General features: G+C 34.9%; 1 protein-coding gene across 6 annotated transcripts in view; it reads right to left on the reverse strand.

Annotated features, from left to right (window-relative positions):
* Window positions 1-23,955, reverse strand: part of LOC138698021 (NFX1-type zinc finger-containing protein 1-like) — a 161,305-nt gene that overhangs the window by 70,355 nt on the left and 66,995 nt on the right. For 4 of the 6 annotated variants that reach the window (XR_011331659.1, XM_069823697.1, XM_069823695.1 and 1 more), the window contains 6 exons: window positions 22,236-22,529; window positions 16,429-16,746; window positions 15,955-16,035; window positions 15,477-15,557; window positions 11,697-11,861; window positions 4,305-4,598 (listed from right to left, as the gene is read on the reverse strand). Coding sequence is in view for 5 of the 6 variants with exons in the window: in XM_069823697.1 (XP_069679798.1) it covers window positions 4,305-4,598; window positions 11,697-11,861; window positions 15,477-15,557; window positions 15,955-16,035; window positions 16,429-16,746; window positions 22,236-22,529 (1,233 nt within the window). In the remaining variant the exon portion in view is untranslated. The remainder of the gene's footprint in view (window positions 1-4,304; window positions 4,599-11,696; window positions 11,862-15,476; window positions 15,558-15,954; window positions 16,036-16,428; window positions 16,747-22,235; window positions 22,530-23,955) is intronic. The other 2 variants (XM_069823699.1, XM_069823698.1) reach the window with 1 other exon arrangement.

Raw genomic sequence — 23,955 nt, forward strand, 5'->3', positions numbered from 1 at the left:
GAAAAAAAAAATCGAAATGTCACGTTATAACACAGGAAATGCTTAATGGTATAGATGCTCGATTAAGACGTTTGCCACAAAAGTCAGAAGAAACAGCCAACATTTTGCAAGTGGAGTTGCAATATGTGAAAGAAAATTATTTGTCATAATGCTACATCATCTGTCTCGAAGCACAAGGAGAACAATTTCAACAGCTTCTTTGACTGAAGCACAAGAACAATTTCAACAGCTTCTTTGAAAAGGTAAGCAATATTAGGCACGTTCACAATTTTAGTTTGCAAAATAATTATACTAATTTAGCCTTGTCTATTCATCCACTGCTCTGCCAACCATGTGGGGACTGGCATGTTGGCAGGAGAGCAGCGTGTGCCTGGAAACATGATGGTGATGAAAGCCAGCCTGGGTAAAATGATGACTGTACAATGTTGGTAAATGCTACTTTAGGGAAATATACTTAGGGTCAATTTCACCAATGTATTGTTAAAGCCTCTTTATCTACAGATGATTTAACTTAAAGAGGACAGTTAAAAGCAATTAAGTTTGTATGTATTTCACCATTGTAATGTAGATTTAAAGTCAGTTAGCTAAAGCTTCTTTAAGTTTTCACAGCATTCTTTTTTCAACAGTAATCTCACTAGACGTTTTGATTTATCTAGAGAAAATCAAAACTCGAGTGGGATTTAATTGACTATTACACGATTAGAAGAAAGTATATAAAGATTAGAAGTAACGAAGTACTCCAATACAATAAAATATTAATTGACTTACGAAAATACAACTACTGTCTTCAAATGTATTATTGCACCATCTCAACATTACAAATATTACGCTAGATGCATGCTAGATGCCAGTAGTGAGCAATGCCTTCTCGTCGAGAAGTTCTCGATCTATTATACACGATGGCAATGTTACTAGTCAAGAAGGCTTTGTTGATTCAGTTTCATTTTTATTAAAATGCAACATTCCACTTCAATTATCTGAATCCCAGTAATCAACGTCACTTGACAGATGATTTTCAATAAATCTTAATATTAAACAATCTCTGATACGTGACTATCCATAATATCATATAGCAGAAGCTATAACATAACCTAACTAATATACACAAGTGTTAGAAAAGTTTTAATTAACGACGATGACATAAAAAATAAACATGAATAATTTTAAAAGGAATAATTATTAAATGTACAATTTTCAAATTTGAATGTGGTTGGTGGTTCAATTGATGTTATATTGGACGTGTGCGTAATAGAAGTGGAACTCGTTGATTTAGGCCTACATGGTGTATTCAACTTATTCAGGATTTCCGAATGGTGCTCTTCATTTATTTGTAAATCGGATTTCAGAAGATGCATAGGTATGATCAGTGATTTTTATTAATTCTTGTTCTTGAATGCCAATGCGAGTCATATTTGAAACTGCTGTGCATCGACTGGAGTGATTTGTAATTTTATATATATTTTTGACGTCCAGACCAGCGCAGTTTCAAATGTTGGCAAACAAAGAAACAAATGCTAGGGACACGATAAAATTAAACAAATGCTAGGGACGCGATAAAATTAAACAAATGCTAGGGACGCGATAAAATTGTGCGATAAGCAGCCATGATTGGTTGAAATACGTCCTTTCGCACCGTTTTATTGGTCAAAAGTAGTATGACGTAGTAAGAGTGTAATAGTCATAGTAAAAGAACATATTTCGAAAGACCATGGTGTGTGTTTAGAAATAGATATTCATATTCTGTCATATAGTTTTTCCAAGTAATTTATTGTGCAACTAAATCAAGTCTTTTGAAATATTTATTTAGCTGAAAAGAATGTTTTATATTTTTTATTGAAATATACTATTTAGCTATTTTTCTAACTAAATTACCTTAAATTACAGCTATTTTCAAATTATGAGGTGGTTTCTTTTAACTGTCATATTAGCAACAGAGGTCATGCAAACATACAACGTATAACACTGTCTTAACATAGAGGGGGGAGAATAAAAACGAAGTAGGCCTACAAACTTTTCAGGAACTAAAAAGCATATTACTGGAAATCATATTAAAATAATAGATAAGAGAAGTGATGGCCAAACAGTAAAACAAAGAAAGAAGGAATGGCAACAAATTGAAAGATTAATGCAAGAAATCTTGTAGCCAGACCACGGACAACATTGAAGACGAAATGGGAGAACCTGAAAACAGATGCATCAAAAGTAGAGAGACTGAAAACAGGAGAAGGCCCATACAGTTCAATTGAAAACAAATTTCTGAATGAAGTGAAAGTTTTGATACGTGCTATAATGGATGGCCTGCTGTCACTTTATAATTGCAATGCTGATTATGCAACACAGATTTCAAAAGCTGAAAATGCTTCTTCGCTTATCACGAATCCTGCTGAAGAGGCACTGCCTGGTATAGTGAGGCAACAGACAAAACATAGCACTTCTGTTCTTGCATCGTGAATGATGTCATTCTTCCACAACCACAAATTATTGATAAAGAGAGGTGTGACAAAGAGGTAGGCTATTTTACACTTTAAGAATACGGTACCCTAAAATACACAAACACTGTAGAAATAAACCAATGCTATATTAAATTATTTAGATTAAACTGTACTAGTACCAGAACTTCATATGAGCAGATAGATTCACACCAATTAATTTATCCTCAATTCTTGTTTGATTGGCAGGAGCACTTGGTTTCTGCGCACTTTAAAACATTTGTTGCCTGACTATAGTTCTACATCATGCAGCCTCCCAGAGAAAGGTCTGAACTTTTGATTTATAATAGTGATCTTGGAAATGTTGAAGTAACATCAAAGTTGGATGAACAAAACTGGATACAGCAAAACATTGTCAGCCTACATCGAACTCTCTGAAATTTCCTATGTCAGAAGAACCCACCTGCAGCATAACCTCGATGTCTAAAGCAATGACTAATACATCAACTTCTAACGAAACTCTCGGATGAGTAGACGACACTCAAAATGAGTATTTCGAGAAAACCACAGTAGCCTAACAATGTCCGCTCATAGATGAGGTTGCTTGGGTGAATGAAGAAGTACTCGCCATGGGATAAAAAAAAAAATATTTTTCCATGATTATAAGAAACAGTGCTAGAAAGGCAACAAAAAGCAAAATTTTGAATTATTTGGTCTATTCATAAAAAAAAGCAGTTATTAACTTAAAACACACCCATCATGAAATTCCTCATAAAATGTTTTTATTTAATAGCGCAATTTATTAACCTGTTATAGGTCGCTAATAAAACTCAAGTGAGTGGTCATGTGTGAGAATTTCTCTCACAGAATTTATTTTCATCACTACGGCATAGCTACCTTTATTCTGCATGATTTTGAATAATGTCAAAATAATTATGAATTTTCTAACTCATTAAAAATTAATTAAATCAATTCGATTTATTTATTATGAAATTGTTATTACCGATATTATTATTATTATTATTATTATTATTATTATTAAGTGTAATTTGCATAAACTTTTACTATTTAATTTTTAGATTGACACTACCAGGCCACAACAAATATACCAATGGGTCCTGCGGATTACTCACCACTATCTAGATTATAAACACACCAAGAAGACAATCGACCTTCTGCAGATAGGCCTATAGCAAGAAGAAAGGCCTGGCACTTTCAGCAACTGACAGCAAAAAATAGTAATGCCATTAGTAACTTCTTCTTCTTCTTCTGCTTCTTCTATCCCTTATGCCTTGCAGCGTCGGGTCCTCCACCCATTTCTTATATCTCTCCCGGTCCAATGCCAATCTTCTTATTTCTCGGATTTCCTTCCCTCTTCTCCTCACCACATCATTAACGTATTGTCATTAGTAACATAGTGAGAGAAAATCTCACATTTGACGTATGGGCGTAATTAAACTGTCATTACAACCAAACTACGTTAAAGGTCTAACTTTTAAAACTACCAAATTATTTACCAAAGTTAAAAAGTCAGCTAGACGAGAGATGAACTCTCTCATGTGACTGTCACTAAAGAAATGTACTGTAAAAAAAAAAAAGTGCGAGAGAAAATCTCGTACAGCGACCACTCCAGGTTAAAATAATATCAGTGTCAACATTCCTCGATAATGATTAAAAAAAAAAGGAACCGAGTACACATTGGTCGCGCACACATGAAGACAAACACACAGTAGTTATTGTTAAATGAAAGATTAGGTAGTAGTAAATTACGGGCTAGTTTTGTTGTAAAGTATAATACCAAGCCTAGTTGCCTATTAGGAAGCCAAACGTATTATACTAAAATTATTTTCCCAGACTTAAATGTTGTATAATTACCTCATGACCACATTCAGGGATAACTTTAGGCACCAAGACTTTGCAACCTCCACATTCTTCACCACAAGTCAAGGGACACTTATGACCACAAGATAATTCTTTTGTGCAGAGTATCTTGCAACTAAATTCCTCAGGTTTTGTACTACAATTCATGGTTTGTGTGTGCCCACATTTAGGCAACAATTTCTCCACTTTAATGTTGCACTTCATACATTCTTCATAGCATCGTCTTGAACACTTATGGTTATTGATGCAGTCCACATTGTCTCGTGTACATGGTTTCAAACATATGTACTGAAATAAATAAACAATTGTAAAATTAATCTAAGACTGCAAAGTGAAAAATATATCTGAAGATATATATATATATATATATATATATATATATATAAATCACATCCAAGCAAAGTCGCGTACGCACTACATACATACATACATACATACATACATACATACATACATACATACATACATACATATATATATATATATAATACATAGACACAAACACATCTAAGTACATCCAAGAAAAGCAACTTACCAATGTGATTATTTGAGAAAAAGGCTCTTTGGAGACTAACTGTACTCTTCCACAAGTGACAGGAAAATTTACATCACCTCTATCCTTGCAAATCTGGCTTTCAGGTATAGCTCCCTGTGATGCTGATTTGAATAATTTCAAGGGAAAAATTGTTCCAGGACTGGGTATTGAACCTGGGACCTTTGGCTGAGCGTACCAATGCTCTACCGACTGAGCTACCGAGGAAATGTAACAGACACTGGCTCAATTTTTCCCTTTATATCCTCGTACAAGTGGGTTGACAGCCCGTCAAAGACCCAACAATGAGTGCACACAAACTCTGTGTGACTTGAATTGTACATCACTGTTTGTTAACAAGAAACCACAATTCAAGTCACACATAGTTTGTGTGCACTCAATCTTGGGTCTTTAACAGCCTGTCAGCCCACTTGAGATATGTAGATATAAAGGGAAAAATTGAGCCAGTGTCTGGCTCAGTTCCTGGGTAGCTCAGTCGGTAGAGCGTTGGTGCGCTCAGCCAAAGATCCTGGGTTCGATACCCAGCCTCAGAACAATTTTTTCCTTGAAATTATTGACTTCTATCCTTGTCATACAAGTTTGGTTTTACTGATAATTATCTTGTTTTGAATTTACATTTTATTAATACAAAACAATTTGTTAATACAGATAGTGTTCATTCACATCATTAATTTCTATATTTCAACAACTGAATTTTCCACTATCTTCAGTCAAACATACTTTCTCTCCACTCATAAATATTTATTCACAATCTATGGTGATAGAAAGTGATGTGGAGTTATACTACCCCCTCTGCCCTAAGCTCAATTTTTCATACTCCTTATACAAGAATCAGTAGTGCAACTATTGTATATTCCTTACCAAAATGGTATTGTACAATGAAGTTAAGTATATAATAGATAAGATCTACTACGCAGTCATGACTTAGAGGGCAACTAATTCATTCACTGTCACTAGGATGCAACATGATGAATGGAGGAGCTCCAGATGACCAAACATTTGCAACAATTTCACAAGAAAAGTTTTTTTTTTATAATATTTACATGACATCGTGAGAATATGTATTTTAAACAATACACAAAGAGGCATCAACACAGCACGTAGACTTGTAACAGTAAAATAGTTATTTTGTATGGTTCTTATTATTCTAGCTAAAAAATAAAGACGATGAAGGATATTCCACGGTCTAAATAACTTTGTTGTTGGTGTTAACAACGCCATTAACTTTCTCCAATATAGGAGTGATGTAGCAAGAAGGTAACCATTTTAATGACATGATAGGCATGATACTTTTTTGTTATGGCAGTTATAAACCTGGACGCAACCCCCAAACTGTTTGGAGGACCACAGCTGCTATTGGTTAGGGGGTCCATATGACCTAGCTGGGAAAACTGTCAGACAGCTTCATTGACCATATCCCCTCTTAACCATTTAGAGGACTATTAATGGAGAAAAATTCGTTCCAGCACTGTGAATCAAACCTAGGACCCCTCAGTTTGGCATGCTGAGTTCTCTTAACCAACTGAGCTACACCAAGATCCGATTCACAGCACTGGCCGAACTCTCCTCCTTAATATTAATTATCAATGGCCTTTTACCTGCATTTTAGACATACATGTCATATATACAGGAGCACATATTTCAATGACTTTATGGCCATTTTCAACAACAGTTTTAGATCACTGTTAACACACATATACATTCTCATTTGAGGGCCTCGCCGTCCTCTATTGGATATTGTATATTCCATGACTTTGTGCAGTCATCACGTAAATATTATTAATGGAGAAAAATTAGTTCCGCCACTGGGAATCGAACCCAGGACCCCTCAGCTTGACGCGCTGATTGCTCTTAACCAACTGAGCTATGCCAGAATCCTATCCACAGTTCCAGCCCAACTCTCCTCCTTCGTATCATCAATGGCCTACTGCTTGAATTTTAGACATACATGTCCATTAACAATATTTATACGATGACTGCACAGTCATGGAATACATAGTATTCAAATCTACCCGCATTTTAGACATATATGTCCATTAATAATATTTATGTGATGACTGCACAGTCATGGAATACATAGTATTATAGTCATGGAATACATAGTATTCAAATCTACCTGCATTTTAGACATACATGTCCATTAACAGTATTTAGGTGATAACTACAAAAAGTCATGGAATACACAATATTCAATTCTACCTGCATTTTAGACATACATGCCCATTAATAGCATTTACGTGTGACTACACAAAGTCATAGAATACACAATTTTCAATAGAGGACGGCGAGGTCCTCAAATAATAAATAACATTTAGGGGACGTTTATGCATACCATGACAGGTCAGCATGCTGAAATGGCATTTCCTCATTTTTCCTCCCCAGAGCCTCGTTTGCAAAAAACAGGTTACAACACAGGAAGATGAGGATGGAGTAGGAGAGGTTATGGAATGCAGTTCACTACTCCTTGAAACCCTAAATAACATTGTAAAAGAACATAAAATGGGTAAACTATTAAAGAAAAAAGAGAAGAAAACAATTATTAAAAAAAAAACATGAGCAATCAAATTAAAAAATAATTATATATAATACAGTTATAGAAGGAATGTCAAAATTAAATTATTTGCAATGAGACACACATTACTTTCGTTGATTTTGATAAATAATTTGAAAGGATCACCGCCTGCTTGTAATGCTTGCTCATAAGGCCATTCTAACAATACTTTCGCTGAAGTGGTAGGTGGAAGCACCAAAAAATATACTACGTTCATCCGTATGTCTGCTCCAAACTAGGGAGGGGGGGAGGAAAAAACCGTTCTATTTTGTGCCAGTGTGGCACACTGAAGTGTGTTAGGAATAATAACCATCAGAAACTTGTGTCAGAAACTGTTGTAGATAAATGGATAAATTCGTGAAACCTCTGCTTAGTAATGTAGGGAATTTTCACACAAAAAGTTTTCCGGTTTTCTTGTTATTTCAAGAGCAGAGAATATATTGGATTAACGAAGAGGGAGAAGAAGCTATTAGTCACGCAACCGAGTAATATTTTAATCATATATAACAAATATAAGTAATATTTTAATCATATACTACAAACATAAAGCATAGGACCTATATCCAAAGCTACTTCACTGGCAGTTAGAAGCTGCCATCTAGCAACAATTTTTTCCTATTCATGTTACATGTTTGACCATTGAATGAGCAGGCAGTATAAGCAGCCATCAGATGCATGACTGTGTTTGAGCAGGCATTGAATAGAATATAAATAAATTATTACATAGACCTATACTGACCAAAGATCATGTTCCATAATAATTTATAATAATTGATAAACACATATAATCTTTATAAAAAAAAATAAATATAATTGCAATCAGATGTGACACTTGATTAAAACATTCGCGACAAATTCATAGACACTGTCATTATTATAACTGTTGTTATTATTGTTGTTGTTATTATTATTATTATTATTATTATTATTATTATTATTAATCAAGTAAGCAGATAATGGAGACAAAAATCACTGGAGGAGGGAGATTCGATCTGGTGCTGTGGGTTAAACTCGGGCGTAGCTCAGTGGTTAGAATGCTTGGCACATAGAACCAAGAACCCGGGTTCGATCCCTGGAGCCAGAGCAAATTTTTCTCCTCTAATAAACCATTGTTACCATACCAGATATATTCTATAGGACCAAAAAATTAATCTTAGATTCTTCGCCCAACAGTGCTTAATATAATATACTGTGGAATCCCGACCATCAAATCACTCAATTGAGTGCGCTCCTTGTATTATAATGGCAGGTGACTTAATATATCAACACAGACTATGTCGAACATGGAGTAAGGCCACAAAGGGAAAACCACTAGAGGAGGAGGATAAGATCCAGTGCTGTGGATTGAACTTCGGCGTAGCTCAGTGGTTAGAGCACTCGGCATATAGAACCAAGGACCCAGGTTCGATCCTCGGCGCTGGAGCAAATTTTTCTCCTCTAATAACCATTGTTACCATACCAGATATATTCTGTAGAAGCAAAAAATTAATATTTACTTAAGTAATTATGTTAAACAAATTTAGATCAGAAAGTAATAGCTAATTTGATTATAAAGCTGACTGATATAACATATTACGATTGGACAGGTTAATTTTAACAAGATCAGACTAGCCGGCCTGGGTTCGACTCCCTGCAGGGTCAAACATTTTTGTGTAAAATTTCTACTTAGGAATAGGAGAGGTAACAGAGCATAACTTCTAATCACACTAGATTGTGCATCAATATGTCTGGGTTAAATCCCAAATCTCTCCGCAGGGCATATGTAGAGAAGGCATATGAGGGGGTTAGAAGCAAAGGGATACATGTGACATTTCTAAGAACATGAGTTAAATGCATCCAGGGTAATCTAAAACATTTAAAATTTTAGTGGCAAAGGGATACATCTCTTAACAACACCACACACTAAAACTGAAATAAAAAATTTCACGAAATTTAATAAATCTTAAATACTTTCAACTATATTTTCTCACAAATAACTTAAGTGCACTTAAGTATACCCCTTTACTTCTGACCCCCACGTCACTGTTGATAGTGATTCCTCCGTTAGACGGGGATGTTAAGCTGGCGGCCCCCTTAGTGCTATTCAATAAGAGTAGGCTACATGCTGAACCGGGTTTCCCTTTCTCTCTTCCTCATCTTCATCATCATCAACCTCACCCATTTCATACAATACACTTATACGAACATTTATATATACACTCACCTTATTACACGACGTAACTCTCCACAGATACACACCACGCAGTGTGTGACCAGCTGAAGTGGTGTGCAACTTGGAAATAGTTCATAGTCCTGCCATCTGCCCACAATATGTGGAACCCAAATCACGCAAGTGAAGTGGATAGCCATTAGATACACATCAGTAGCAGCTGGTGAGGACTGATGTGATCAGTTTAAATAGGCTACTACCCATATAAAATGTTTATTATTGATAATATCGATTATTATTGTCAGTATTATTATTATTATTATTATTATTATTATTATTATTATTAATGAATAATAATTTTACTAAAAAATTGGTCACGAGAACTATGCTGTGAGTTTGTTTCAGTAACAGTTTCAATGTAATAAAGCAATGCATATTATGCTCAGCTGAAGAAGCATATTTTGAATTTTTCCTTGAAATATTTTTCAGGTCGCTGAAGTTCTCAGTAGGCAACACTTATTTTCTTCGATAGCATCAAGCACGGCCAACAGAAAAGTTTATTTCGCACAACATTACCACTCAACCATTTTATGCTGCCCATACCAAGATGCATTGAAAGCTCGAATTTTAAGATTATCTTTCTGATAAATTGTCAGTGATGGCGTAGGTTCTGTCTTTATTTAAAACTTTCTTTCTTCCAATATTATTTCTTCTCGAAAAAGGATACTATGACAATGAATTAATTATATCATCATTATTGCTTGCATCTGTTTTGTTTCCGATTTCCCGAAACACATAACAACACTGGACCAAACCCACTACTTTACTACGAAGTACAAAGCACAATACCTTCGCATAAGTCGTACATTGAGACACTAAGGGAAGAGAACAGTGTGGACTCATGCCTGTTGTTATGTTATTTATGGCTTATTTAGGAAGACGGTCACCACTGCTATTCTCAGCTTTGAGACTGGCATTGGCAAGAGACCGCTGTATGAATGGGAAATGTGAAAGCTGCTGGATAGGTGAATACCAGCAAGACTACAAGGCCACGAGCAATGTGCCTCAGTTGCAGCTTTCCGAGTGCAACCTCAAAGCCCGCGAAAACATACAAACAGAAACAAATTTTACTGCAAGACAGGTCCATAGGTCTATAAAGTTTTCAAATACTTCTACAATGCTATATGCTTTATTCAAATAACTAATATTATATGTTATATAAAAATACAAAATTTGAGTTTGTCAAGTGACTGATGCCTGGCCTCACTTGTCTCAACCAATCAGCCGCCACTGATACACACATTTTAACAAGACTGAACTTTATGCAGATATTTTTGTGCAATATTTCTTGAAGATTGTCACTGACAATTGTTTATTCGGAGTATTCATGACATCATTAAGCTGTTTCCTCCTTCAGTAATCATAAATGATCTAAAGAAGGAGAAAACTATTATGAATTGCTTAGAATAGTAGACAGACTAGATTTTTTTCTATTGGTAGTAATGAAAACGAAAATCACAGAAGATGGGCTCTATCTTAGTCTCCGAGAAAAATTGGAGTGAATAAGGGGTTCCTATTCGTAAACATTTTTGCGTTTAATGTACAAACAGCTAAATCTACTTGACCAATTTAGCTGTTTGTAACGATCCCAACAAATAGGAATCCTTTTCTCATCCCATTTTTTTGTCCACCTGAAGACGAAGATAGAGCCGATCTTCGAAAAGTTGTGGTGAAACAAAGTATTCGAAGAAGACAGTCCCACTGCACATTTGTCAATCATAAGTCTTATCCCTACTCTGCAGTCGATGATACAATAGAATTTGGAAAATTCAACAAGCTGTCCCTTATTCTTTAAAAAATACATTATTTTTAAGTTATGCAGACAACATTATTGCTATATACTGCAATACATAGACTAGCAGACAACATTATTGCTATATACTGCAATACATAGACTATCCAGAAGGTGCCCCAAGATGCGTTGGAAGGACCAACCTATGCTTCAAAACCCTAAAAATGGAACAGGCCAATCAGTCTAATCCATGAAGAAATGAATGATGATGATGGATGATGATGATCATTAAATTTATAGATATATTATCTTGTTTATATCACATTCCTCAAGAGACTCACCTTTTCGTGGTCAGGATCTCTGAATGGATGGCATCTGCGTGTACACGCATGTCCACAATCTAGACGTATTTCACATGGAAATGAGCAGCGAATATTTTCTTCTTTCATCCAACATTCAGCTGTAACTTCATGTCCACAAGCAGATAGTTTTTTCAGTACTTTAACCTGCGTAATTGGGGTGATGGAAGAAAATGATTATATTTTCAAGGAACAGAAAGACATTAAAAATATAAATAATTGATTAAATGGCGATCTTACTCGTGTTAATTGTGTAAGCATGTGCGGCTTACAGCTGTTTCGGTGCTTCTTCACACCATCCTCAGAGAATACTAGATCTCGGCGTCATCTCGAACTTCGCTGCCTGTTGTGTGGGTGCGTTCGATTGTTGAAAAGTGTTGAAATGTGGTGTCAAATAATGTGTGTGTTCTGAAATTGATCTGTGTGTTGAGAATTTGATCAGGGTGTGTTTTAATGTGTCTGTATATTTCATATTGTTCTAGTGTGTTGAGTTTTTACAAAAACAAATAAATATAACCACACAGGCGTATACAAACTCACATGCAATAGTTTCTACATTGGACAGACAGGCAGATCATTCCAAACTTGATACGAAGAACACATTAAAGCAATAACCAGAGGACACAATACATCTACATATGCCGAACACATAACTAATGCTAACCACACATACAATAACATAAATACAGACATGGAAATCCTACACATACAGCCCAAAAACCAAAAACCAAAAACTCAACACACTACAACAATATAAATTATACAGACGCACTAAAACACACCCTGATCAAATTCTCAACACACAGATCAATTTCAGAACACACACATTATTTGACACCACATTTCAACACTTTTCAACAATCAAACGCACCCACACAACAGGCAGCGAAGTTCGAGATGACGCCGAGATCTAGTAGGCTCTGAGGATGGTGTGAAGAAGCACCGAAACAGCTGTAAGCCGCACATGCTTACACAATTAACACGAGTAAGATCGCCATTTAATCAATTATTTATATTCCAAGTGTTAAAAGTAGTGTACGAAAGATTCAACATGGATTAAAAATATTTTCAAGAAAAAGAAACAACTCATATAAGAATTGAGATTAATCATATCAGATCAAAATATTTCCTTAGCAACATGTCAAGTAGTATGACAAGTCAGCATCAGAATATAATTTTACTACAAATAATTCAAATAAATTTCAATGTTACAGAAAATCGGTATAACAGACACTGAACAAAATAAAACTTTATTTTTCTGCATAAAATTCACTTTTCTCTAGGCTTAAGATGCAAATGTGTTATCAGAACTATTTCTTTCCCTTCACAAATAATTTAAGAGTCAAACAAGTCGACCAGAGATGGACCATTTCAGACCATAGAACAATTGTCGAGAAACTACAATATGTCGCAATAAGGTGGTTGCATTAAAGTTAGAAATGTTCAAAGAAAAATGATCACCACTACAGCTAATGGATTTCTGACAAAGATGTTCAACAGAGGGACACGTGCTGTATTTTTTGTGGTGGAACAGCAACATAAACAATTTAAATTTTACTTTGTCTTTGATGATCACTTTAACACTTATTATAAAATATAAAAATGTTTCTTTAAAACATCAAATTTTAAAAGTGTTAAAACTTATTTTAAAATGGTAATAATGCCTTACTGACAGACGGTTCCATTTCGACACTAGTGACATGTCATTGTCAGTCTTTCTTGAACTACTGAGGCTTCAGCTCGTCTTATTTTTAGATAACATATATCAATATAATTAATTATTTATTCCGTCTTATGGCTTGAGCATTGATTATATATAAAACAAAACACTTATGTTTTACATCTTATTTAGTCTTAATGCTAACTTTTTCACCCTTATAGGGCATCTTCAGGTACGAGATATAACAGATATCCATCTAAAATCAATTACAAAACTTTGTCTTACATTTGGAAATGACATAAATAGAGTGAAATATAACATAGTGACAATATTAATCATCCAAAACAACATTAAAAAAAAGATCATGTCAAATATTAAAAACAAATTGAATAATGTAAGCTTGCATAGCTATTAAGTAATACTGAATACGCAGTGTTGGCATACAAAGTAGATGTCAATACATTGGTATCCTAATATATATTACATTGTTGCCAATAATTTGTTGAAAGTGAATAGAAAAACATACAGAGAGTAGTAATCAATGTGCTGATCATAGTAAAATCAATAAATTACTAGAAATATATAAACCTGATATTACTAAATATAGAGTCGTAAAGCAAATATGAACTGGCTAATTTCGATGGAGCGAGTAAAATTCTTGTTAAGTGTTCTGTGCTCTCCTATCTGAGAAACAAATGTATATCTATGATAGGTAATTAGAGAAATATATTGGAAATGAATGCCATATGAAAGTATTAATTTACTTACAAAATCATGCGAAAATTCTAAATCATCACCATACACAGGTTTTCTGAAATGTTGAAATGAAGGGATGTATTTGTTGTACATGTAATCAGTTTAATTGAATAAACTGCATCCCGGTGACCAAATATTGTCGAATATTCATTATGATCTGCAGATGCTTGCTTGCGCAGTTTTCCATAATGCCTCAACACGATTACACATTACCACAAAGGACTTTTAAGTACGACACATATGTGACAAAAAACTCTTGTAAGGAAGTTAAAAGGCAATTTGAAACAAAATTTTCCGGTTTACCTATCCCACACAGAGAAACCGTATGAAAACTTGCAAACAAATTCAGGGAAACTGGGTCGATCCGCGATAGAAAGCGAAGAGTAACAAGATCCCCTGATTTAACTGTACGCGATTTTTATGTATGGGGGAACTTGAAAAATAAAGTGTATGCAACAAACCCCCATACAATGGAAGAACTAAAAGAAAACATCAGGCGAGAAATTGACTCAATTTCGGATATTAAACTCTCGAGTGTGAATGAAAATTTCCTGAGAATATGCCAGAAATGTGTGTATGGATGACAACATTTCCAACATCTCTTATGATAAGGTATGTGCTTATTATCATTGTAATTGTAACTAATTATGAGAATGTAATGCGGTAGTGGGGATATTACAACTGTTTCGGCAGGAGTCCCATGTGCTGTGGTCGGCGTGCAAGCCACTGTGTGCTGGCCGCAGTGTGAAAGAAAAGTACTGTATTATCAAGACAGGTTATTGTGTGTATAGACTTTTGCAGAACGAAAGTAATCACATATTAAAAGCAAATTGTAAAGCCCACGTCATTCACAATTGTTGCATACATGCCTCCGATGCTTTCGATATTGATATAGAAAATGTGATTTTTTTATCTTCGACTAAATGAAGGGCAGAATTAACGTCTTTTTTTTTTTTTTAGTTTGTTCAGTTAGAATATAGTGAGTTACTACGACGTGTACCAACTAGGCTATTTGATGGAAATGGTAATAGAGAGATGAAAACGAGGATGCGTATAAACTGCCTAACATTCACCTTATAGTTGGAGGAAAACCTCGGAAAAACCCCAATCAGATAATCAGCCCAAGTGGGAACTGAACTCACGTCCGAGCACAGCTCCCAATCAGCAGGTAAGCACCTCTGCTTTGTCACTCTTATACCTATTGCTGAAAATTTGATGATGATGATGATGATGATGATGATGATGATGATGATGCTGATGCTGCTGCTGCTGATGATGATGATGATGATGATGATGATGATGATGATGATAAAATATTGTGTTTATAAATTTGTCATGAAGCATACCTGGCACTTGTGCATCTGGTATTGCACAAAACACTCCAGCTCCATTTCATGACCACATGGAAGTTTTCTCAACACTGGGACCTTAAAAATCACCACAAAATCAAAATTATAAGAATATTTTGGAAAAAAAAAAAAAAAAACCTCTATGTTTCAGTTCTAGTAGAATAAAAAATTATAGTACCGTAATTATTCAAGACTCTTCATAAAGTTAGTTCATTTTGACTTAGCCAGGTAACAGCCAATCCTGAGAAACTGTGAAAAAGGTTTAGTTGTAGAGTTTTATTAAGCACACGTTTTCTCAGCACTTGGGCCTTAAAATCACAATAAAATGAAAATTTTAAGAATTACTTAGGAAGAAAATATTTCACCAGCTCTTTTATATTAATTTAATTCGATTGAGCCTGGTAATAACTAACATTGAGAAATCCTAAAATTTGTAAAATACTGTAAGTTATTTGTACAATGTCATGAAGCATACCTGGCATATGTGCGTCTGGTATTCAACATAACATTCCAGTTCCTTTTCATGATCACATGGAAGTTTTCTCAACACTGGCACCTTAAAATCACCACAAAATCAAAATTAGAAAAATATCTTGGAAATAATATTAATACATCTTGATTACACAACTTTTAACACTGTATTACTTCGGAATATGTATGATAAGACTTTCTTGTGTTAAATTCTAACGTACCTTGTTTACATGTTTCGACCTATTATTGGTCATCCTCAGAATAATAATAATAATAATAATAATAATAATAATAATAATAATAATAATAATAAATAATCACCATTATTATAATTCAATTTCAGTAAAATAAAAAAATAATAATTATTCAACATTCTTCATACAGTTTATTTTGACTTAACCATTTAACAGCCAATTCTATCAAACTGTAATATACCAGCATGTAAAATGTTTCACTTGTAGAATATAATTAAATATACCTGGCACTCATATGCTTGGTACTCAATATAGCATTGTAGCTCCTTTTCATGACCACATGGAAGGTTTCTTAACACTGGTTCCTTGCAGATGCCACATTCTTGCCAGCATTGCAGCTTGCAAGGATGTTTCAATTCACATGTCAGTTTGCAAGGCTCGTAACAGCGATGCACAGTATGATCACGGTCATTTATATGACACAAACTCTTACATGTATGACCACACCTCAGAGATGCCATGCACTGAACAGTGCAGCCACCTTCTGGAACTTTACTGAAGTCTTCAGCACACGACACTAACGTTTGTTGATCTGGATGGATCTGTTACACAAAGATATTGTCAGTAATACAGCTGATTACACTGCATGATTTTAACCCACACGATATGAAATAGCATATTATGTGAGGACTGACAAACAGAAGTATAAATTTAAACTATAATGCTTAGTAGAAACTGCTCTTGTTTAAATCATTAAGGGTAGAAAACAATCTTCAAATCACAAATGCTATCCTATACCACAACCATCTTGTCGCTGTTATTCCAAAACCTCGTAAATCCAGTGACTGCTGAATTCTAGGTTTCGGTTTTACTGATTGTAAAATATTGATCATCAATGGTTTACGAATGCTTAAAGAAGAATGAACGATACATTTTTCTCTAATTAAAAATACATAACCACATATATTTGGAATGTTAGCATAGCTCATATAGTTCATGTTTGCATCCACAAGAGTTTTTGGTGCTTTATTCTATTAACATAACATCTGTAAATGGTCGATGAGAGGTTTTGGTAGTTATATTTTGTGAAAGTACTTACTTACACTCTATGAATATTTTTGTCCTCACTGAAAAAAATGTTGTTTCTGGAGTTACAAGGTTTTGGAATAACTGAAATGATATGTTCCACTCTACATGACACACGTAAATTAAGTCTTCTGCTGTCATTGCAAAAATTAATAATGTAACATTTTTTATTCAATGGTCGGTACTTGATTTTGTGTCATTCACCCAAGCATCTCCTCCTAGAAGTACTAGAAGTATTGTGCAGTAATTACAGATCGTTTTGTCGCTGTAGCTTCGCAGTCTGTGCAACATGAGAGGCAAGGCCGCCGAGAAGGGGGGGGGCAAAGGGGGCAAGTGCATATGGGCCCATGAGCAGTAAGGGCCCGTCAGATTAAGTGAGTCTGATTACTTTCCATTATCTCGAATAATTATTCACAGATACATACCGGTACTATAAAATGTTGTAAGAACATTTGTTACATGAATCTGACGTATTAACCAACAATAGTATAATACAAATTACCACTTAATTATGTAGATGTTTAACTTTTATATAATAGAATATCGGTTTTCCACATTAACAATCATCGACACGACACATGAGGTCTCCGGGATTTACCTGAAATATGTTCCCGTCACTTGTAACGAACACGTTCAATTGGCTTGTTTTCTTAACTACCAATCTCTGCCGGCCCACCGCAATATACTAGTGGACTCTTCCAAATGCAAGCCGGAGGATTACGTTTCCTTTCGAGTAGGGTCTACATAGTATGTTTCGTGTCTAAACTTTCGTCTTTTCGTTGTCGCTTTTCTAGTAAATTCTGCTCATTAGTGTTACCAGCGGACAATGGACAAGTAGAAACGTAAGTAGGAAGCTGAGAAGTGCAAGGAGAAACAGAAAAATTGGAAGATATTAAGGAAGGGAGTAGAACTTTGTTTGAAGTTGGTGTGAAATTGAGCGACCTTGGAAAACTAAAGAGTAGCAGACAAATTGTGTCATTGAAAGTGTTGTTCGAAAAGAAGAGCTTTTCCAAAAACAGTATTACAGTATTTTCAAAACTCAAGAATGGAGAATGTGTTCCCAGAGACTGGCTAGTGTGGAGTGAAACAAATCAGAGAAAATAGTGCAGTAACTGAATTGTTTCACTCCACACTAGCCAGTCTCTGGGAACACATTCTTCATTCTTGAGTTTTGAAAATAATACTGGAAAGACTCTTGTTCCGTCATTTAGAAGGTTATTAGGCAGGGTGGGGGTAGTTTTTCGAACAACGTATTCAATGACACAATTTGTCTGCCACTTTTTAGTTTTCCAAGGTCGCATGTTACTTCCATGACTCAGAGTTAGGAACTGCTGTGTGTAAATTTGTTCCACTTGCACATATTAACATATAATTTTTACTATTGTTTGCTTGTTCTGATTCAATACTACTGTTATCAGAATTTTTTCTAGACAGCCACAACCATCAGTATTCACTTCTAGTATCAACTGTCTTCATTTTTGACAGCCTGAACAGACGGGCTTGAGATTAGTTTATTTTCTGCACCTTCACTAGCAACGCTCAATTTCACATCAACTGCAAAGAAAATGAAAGAAATAAAAATGTATTCAGAGTAACAATGTGCCAAGAAAGACTGAGTAACCTTGGCCTCCTTAGTCTGGAGAGCGATGATATAATTGATGATTTTGTATCAATGAAGTCAAGGAGAGTTGTTTCTTGATGTTGGCCTGCAAGTCAGAAATTACAGCTGTTTAAGAATAGGTTTTATGAAAACGAAACGAAACAAACGACAACGAAAAGACGAAAGTTTCGTCACGAAACATACTATGTAGGCCCTACTGAAAAAGAAGCGTAATGAATATAATATATTGCGCTAATGTGAAGTTTTGCTAAAAGTTTTCAGTGTAACAAAAGTGTATATTTTTAGATTTGTATCTGTGTATGGGGTTGTCTTTTATTTATTTTGAAAATAATTATTGTGGTCAGAATAATTGGTAACTTGTCATTTTTAACTTTTTTTCAACGGGGCCCGAGCACAATACTCCACAGGGGCCCGTAAAACCTGTCCGCGGCCCTGATGGGAGGTGATCTGCATAGTGATGGTGATGATTAATGGAGCAACGGTGGAATACAGATAGAATGGGAGCATTCCGCAAAAATCTACCAAGCACTGTCTTTGTTCGCAAAAAATTTCACTCTGACCCATCAGGATTCGAACCTGGGTTACCAGCTTAGAAAGCCAATACTTTAATTGCTCAGCTAATCCTACGCCTTAATAAGGTATAGAGCTGAGATTTTAAGGCAAGTGCCAATTTTGTTCCTTAAGCATTAATACAAAGGAACATGTTTTAAATATGCCCATGTTTCAGGAAAAATCATGAAATCCGATAGTTTTGTAGTACCCTAAAATGCTTATTTCGATCGTTAACTTCATTTCACTGTAATAGTGCCCATAACGCCCATTTAAAAATTATCACATTTTATAACATATATACTACACACAGAGGCAGCGAAAAGTTACCGCACTATGCAGGGGACGTGTTTGTTGAGCGTATATTATTACATAGTGTTGCATTACTATACTTGTTATTGAACATTTTTTTTTAACTCCACTCGTCAACTAAACACTCCGTACACTTCATGCTGTCTGCGCACTCCATCCCATCCCCACCACTCGGGAATTTTAGGCCTACCATAATGAAACTGAACGCCTGCCTGCACTGCTACAGCTTACCGGTGAGTCGGGTAATCTTTTCTCCGACATCCCCTGCGTAGTGTGGTAACTTTTCACTGCCTCTCTTTGTATAACAAGAATAAGACTGCTTTTGAACTCTCTAATGCACATTCTATCACATCTATGCTATCTATGTAGATAGCTATTGTTACTGACAATCAACTTTTTCAATTAAAAAGAGCCGTTTCACAACTTCTCAAATTGTGGCATACCAGTAAGTACTCATTCGTTCATAGTGTTCTGCTCAAGGGCATGTCTTTCAGTGTAAACCCATCTTTCACAAGTCTTTCCTCTTTTCTGCCTTTCTCTTTGTCTCCTCATATACTGTTGGTTGTTATTGTTTATTAAAAGACTGAGTGGATTAATGTGTTGAAGAAAAATCCAAGTTTTTCAATGCTGATACGTATGAATAAAGTACTGGATGTAGAAAATGAAAACCTTGATGATGAAATTGAAAATAAAAATGTAACCAAGGTTAGCCATCCTCTCCCCACCACCCCCTTAACCACAGTTTGCAAAGTGCATCTTTCTCAGCTTACAAAATAATACTGACAGACAAAAATCAAAGATTGAAAGTAGAGATTAAAGTTAAGTATTGCACAGCAAATTAAGAATGAAAAGTTTTGAATTTTTGCATTCTGTAACTTGTGATCACCCTATGACTGAGGTTCTGCTTGATTAGTACTATACATCTATTATCAGGCAGTTCATCTCATTTGACCATATGTCAGAGGAAGAACAATAATTGTTTGCATGCATCTGAAGTCTGACTAGTGTAATATGTAGCTAGTCGGCTATGTATGCAATGAAGGGGGAAAGGAACTGGCCATCCTACTCTATTATCTCCTGGCCTAGCTGCCTCATAAGTGGTGCCTTCTTGGTATCATTTGTGAGGTTCAGACCTGTCTTCGGACAGTTGACTAAACACTTGTGTTCATAAGGTGCCTAATTTACTAATCAATTTATAATATTTGTGCTCTTTGATAATTTAATAATTTAATCTGAATAAATGCTTCAATCCATTGGTTTACTGTTTCCATTAATTATTTAAGTGTCAGTACCAAGTTCCTGAATGGAAGGGAAAAAAATTGAGGGCCTGTTATATTTTAAATGCCTATTCTATTATTTTAAAAGGCTATTTTTATATTTTTAGAGCTTATTTTAGGTGCTCAAAATACATTTTTCATTGTCTTAAAACCCCAGATCTAATTTTGTACCGTAATATTGAAGTGACGTAGCGATATTACTGAAGTCACATACAGAACAAGTCAAACCTAAATTATCGACATTCTTGCCGAGCAACAATTTGTTGCTTTTTGACGGACAGCATGTTGGGTTTATGCTTCAGATAATGTTTCTTCTTAACAAGAATAGAACTCGTTTCTCGCCACTTATTTAACAATTTCACACACTGTTTCAAAGATTGTGTAGCGTCTGAAAAACATTGCCGAAATTTACATTAACACAACTCGTACTTCTTCAGCAGATATTATGTTTAAACGAGGAAAATGCATTACTGTACTGTATATCTATCTATGTTTAAAAATACACTTCAGATAAATCACTAATGAAGACTGACAATGCAAAGTGTCAGCAGAATTGTGTTGCCGACTTAGTGCAAAAAATTAACAAGGAAAATCCCTGCTCTGGACATAGAGGACATAACTGGGAAAAATCCAATGTACTGCCTGACAAAAACAACCTCACAGCTCAGTAAGAATGCTGGTCAAACTCTGTATGTACCTATTTAGTGCTTTAACGTACCAATAACATTCTAAATAAATCCTGCAATTCGCAATATTTTTAAAGAAAACATTACAAGAACTGAACCTTGCAATTTTATGTTTTCAACACTTATTTAGCGACTTAAAAGTGCGGGGGGGGGGGGGAGGAAGAGAGTTCTATTGTCCACAATATGTATGTAAAATTTTATATGCCGAGTAGATATTCCAAATTTACCAATGCGAATCTCACCAGAATTAAATTACGTAATATAAGCGAACATAGCAAAACGTAATGGTATGGGGTATGAAGGTAACTTCTGCCTTTGGTTTTTCATTACCGGTACTCTCTTCTGAGGTATCTTGCATCCGAAATTAAATAGGCCTATCTGTATTGCAGCTGATCTTATTAATGTAAGATTCAGTCTTGCTATATACTCATTCTGAATTTATTAAGGTACTTATGTCTAGTTGTCGAAGCTTTTTGCTTCACTTCAGAGTAAATCTGCACACTTTAAGAAGAGTTTGGGTGGTCGTGGATGTATTAAATAATTTACAACATTCTACTAACCTCACACTGCAATTTTAAATGAGTTCCAATTGCGTCCTGCTGACTCAATGTTTCTTCAATATTCTTCCATACAGCACTTGCATTTTTAAGGTTCTCCATGTTTCCAATTAGAAAGAGACCATGACGTGCCCTTGACAATGCTACGCACACTCGATTCTCTGTGGTTAGAAATCCAATTTTTCCTTCATCATTGCTTCGTACAAGGGACAAAAGAATGATATCATTTTCTTCTCCTTGGAAGTTATCAACTACAGTAACACGAACATCTCTCAATGTTGAATCTTCCACCAGCATCTGAAATAAGTAAGCATGTATTTATTTTTTTTTTTTTTTTACAAAAATGTCATTTTGGATAACAAAATGTGTATGAAGTATGAAACAAATTTCACCCATACTATATAGAGAGCCGTCAATAACAGGGTGTACATTATACTATACTTAGTTGGATTCAGTTTTGTGAAGCTATTTGAATACACTACATCAAATGCATAATTTTTCTTCAGTCACTTGGAATGAGGAATATAGTAGACATATACAGTGTGTTTCAGAATTCAACCGAAGGAATTTAAAGGGTTGTGGAGGGGTCCTAGGTAAATATTTTGAGATAGGGAACTAAGTAAGGGTCTCCGGATTCAAACTTTCACGTAATTGCGTGAAATATTTATTGAGTCAGTATGCCACTGATTGAACCTGGACGTGACATAGCGATAAATTGAAAATGTGTCAGATACAATACTGCCATGTCTCTGTGGCACATCGGTTAAATATTGTAGTTGGTTTCTGTCAGAAGATGAGATCGAAAGGTCAAGTTTCAGCAGGTACTTTTTTTTTTTTTTTAACTTAGGGTATGTAACTTTAAACTACTGTTGTAACATTAAAATGCCAGCTCTAGTTATTTTGTAAAAATGACAAGAATTGTTTAGAAGAGCAAAGAAGAAATGTAGTTTGAGAAATGCATAACCATTGCTCTGGACAAGTCACAGTATGTTTATCAATTAACTTGTAGTGTATATAAATAGTGTATATCATTATTCTGTTAATAGAAAATATCTTAACAAAATGGATAAATGAAAAAGAAAGAAATTTCCCTTTTCGTCTTCTTTAGAGGAAGGAGCAAGCAATATTCAGGAATTACTGTACAGTATAGTACATACATATACTGGTATCAGTCCTGTAATAAAGGAAAACAAATTATTCTTTCAATACTCACTGCCAGTTGGAAAACAAGTTACAGGAATTGTTCAAAGTAACGACCTTCGACTTAATTACAGTATTTTTCTGCAACGAATTAAGTACTTTTATTCTGAAGTTTATTAATTATTCTGGCTTAACTATTAGAAACTATGTACAACGAATTTCATATAACTTAAACATTAACTGGACAAAACGCATGAAAATAATTGTATAGTACACAAAAAGATCATGCACTCGTCACATCTGCAACTAAACACAAGCACATTTCTAACAGATACCTAGCTGAGCTCCAAAGGAGTTCAAATATGACTTGATTTCAAATGAACTGCAATGAAGCAATGGCTAGTACTATACAGTATACTCTTGCCGAAAGCATAATAAATAATACAATACATATTTCGATGGTTCGAAAAAGAAAGAATTCAGATTATCTCATCAATAAAATAAGAGGCATTGGAATTAAAAATTATATGTTGTTGTTTTCTAATGCCAGGCATTTGACAACAAAGTCATTTGACCTCTTGCA

Source organism: Periplaneta americana, chromosome 4, assembly GCF_040183065.1.
Source record: "Periplaneta americana isolate PAMFEO1 chromosome 4, P.americana_PAMFEO1_priV1, whole genome shotgun sequence".
NCBI lineage: Eukaryota > Metazoa > Arthropoda > Insecta > Blattodea > Blattidae > Periplaneta > Periplaneta americana.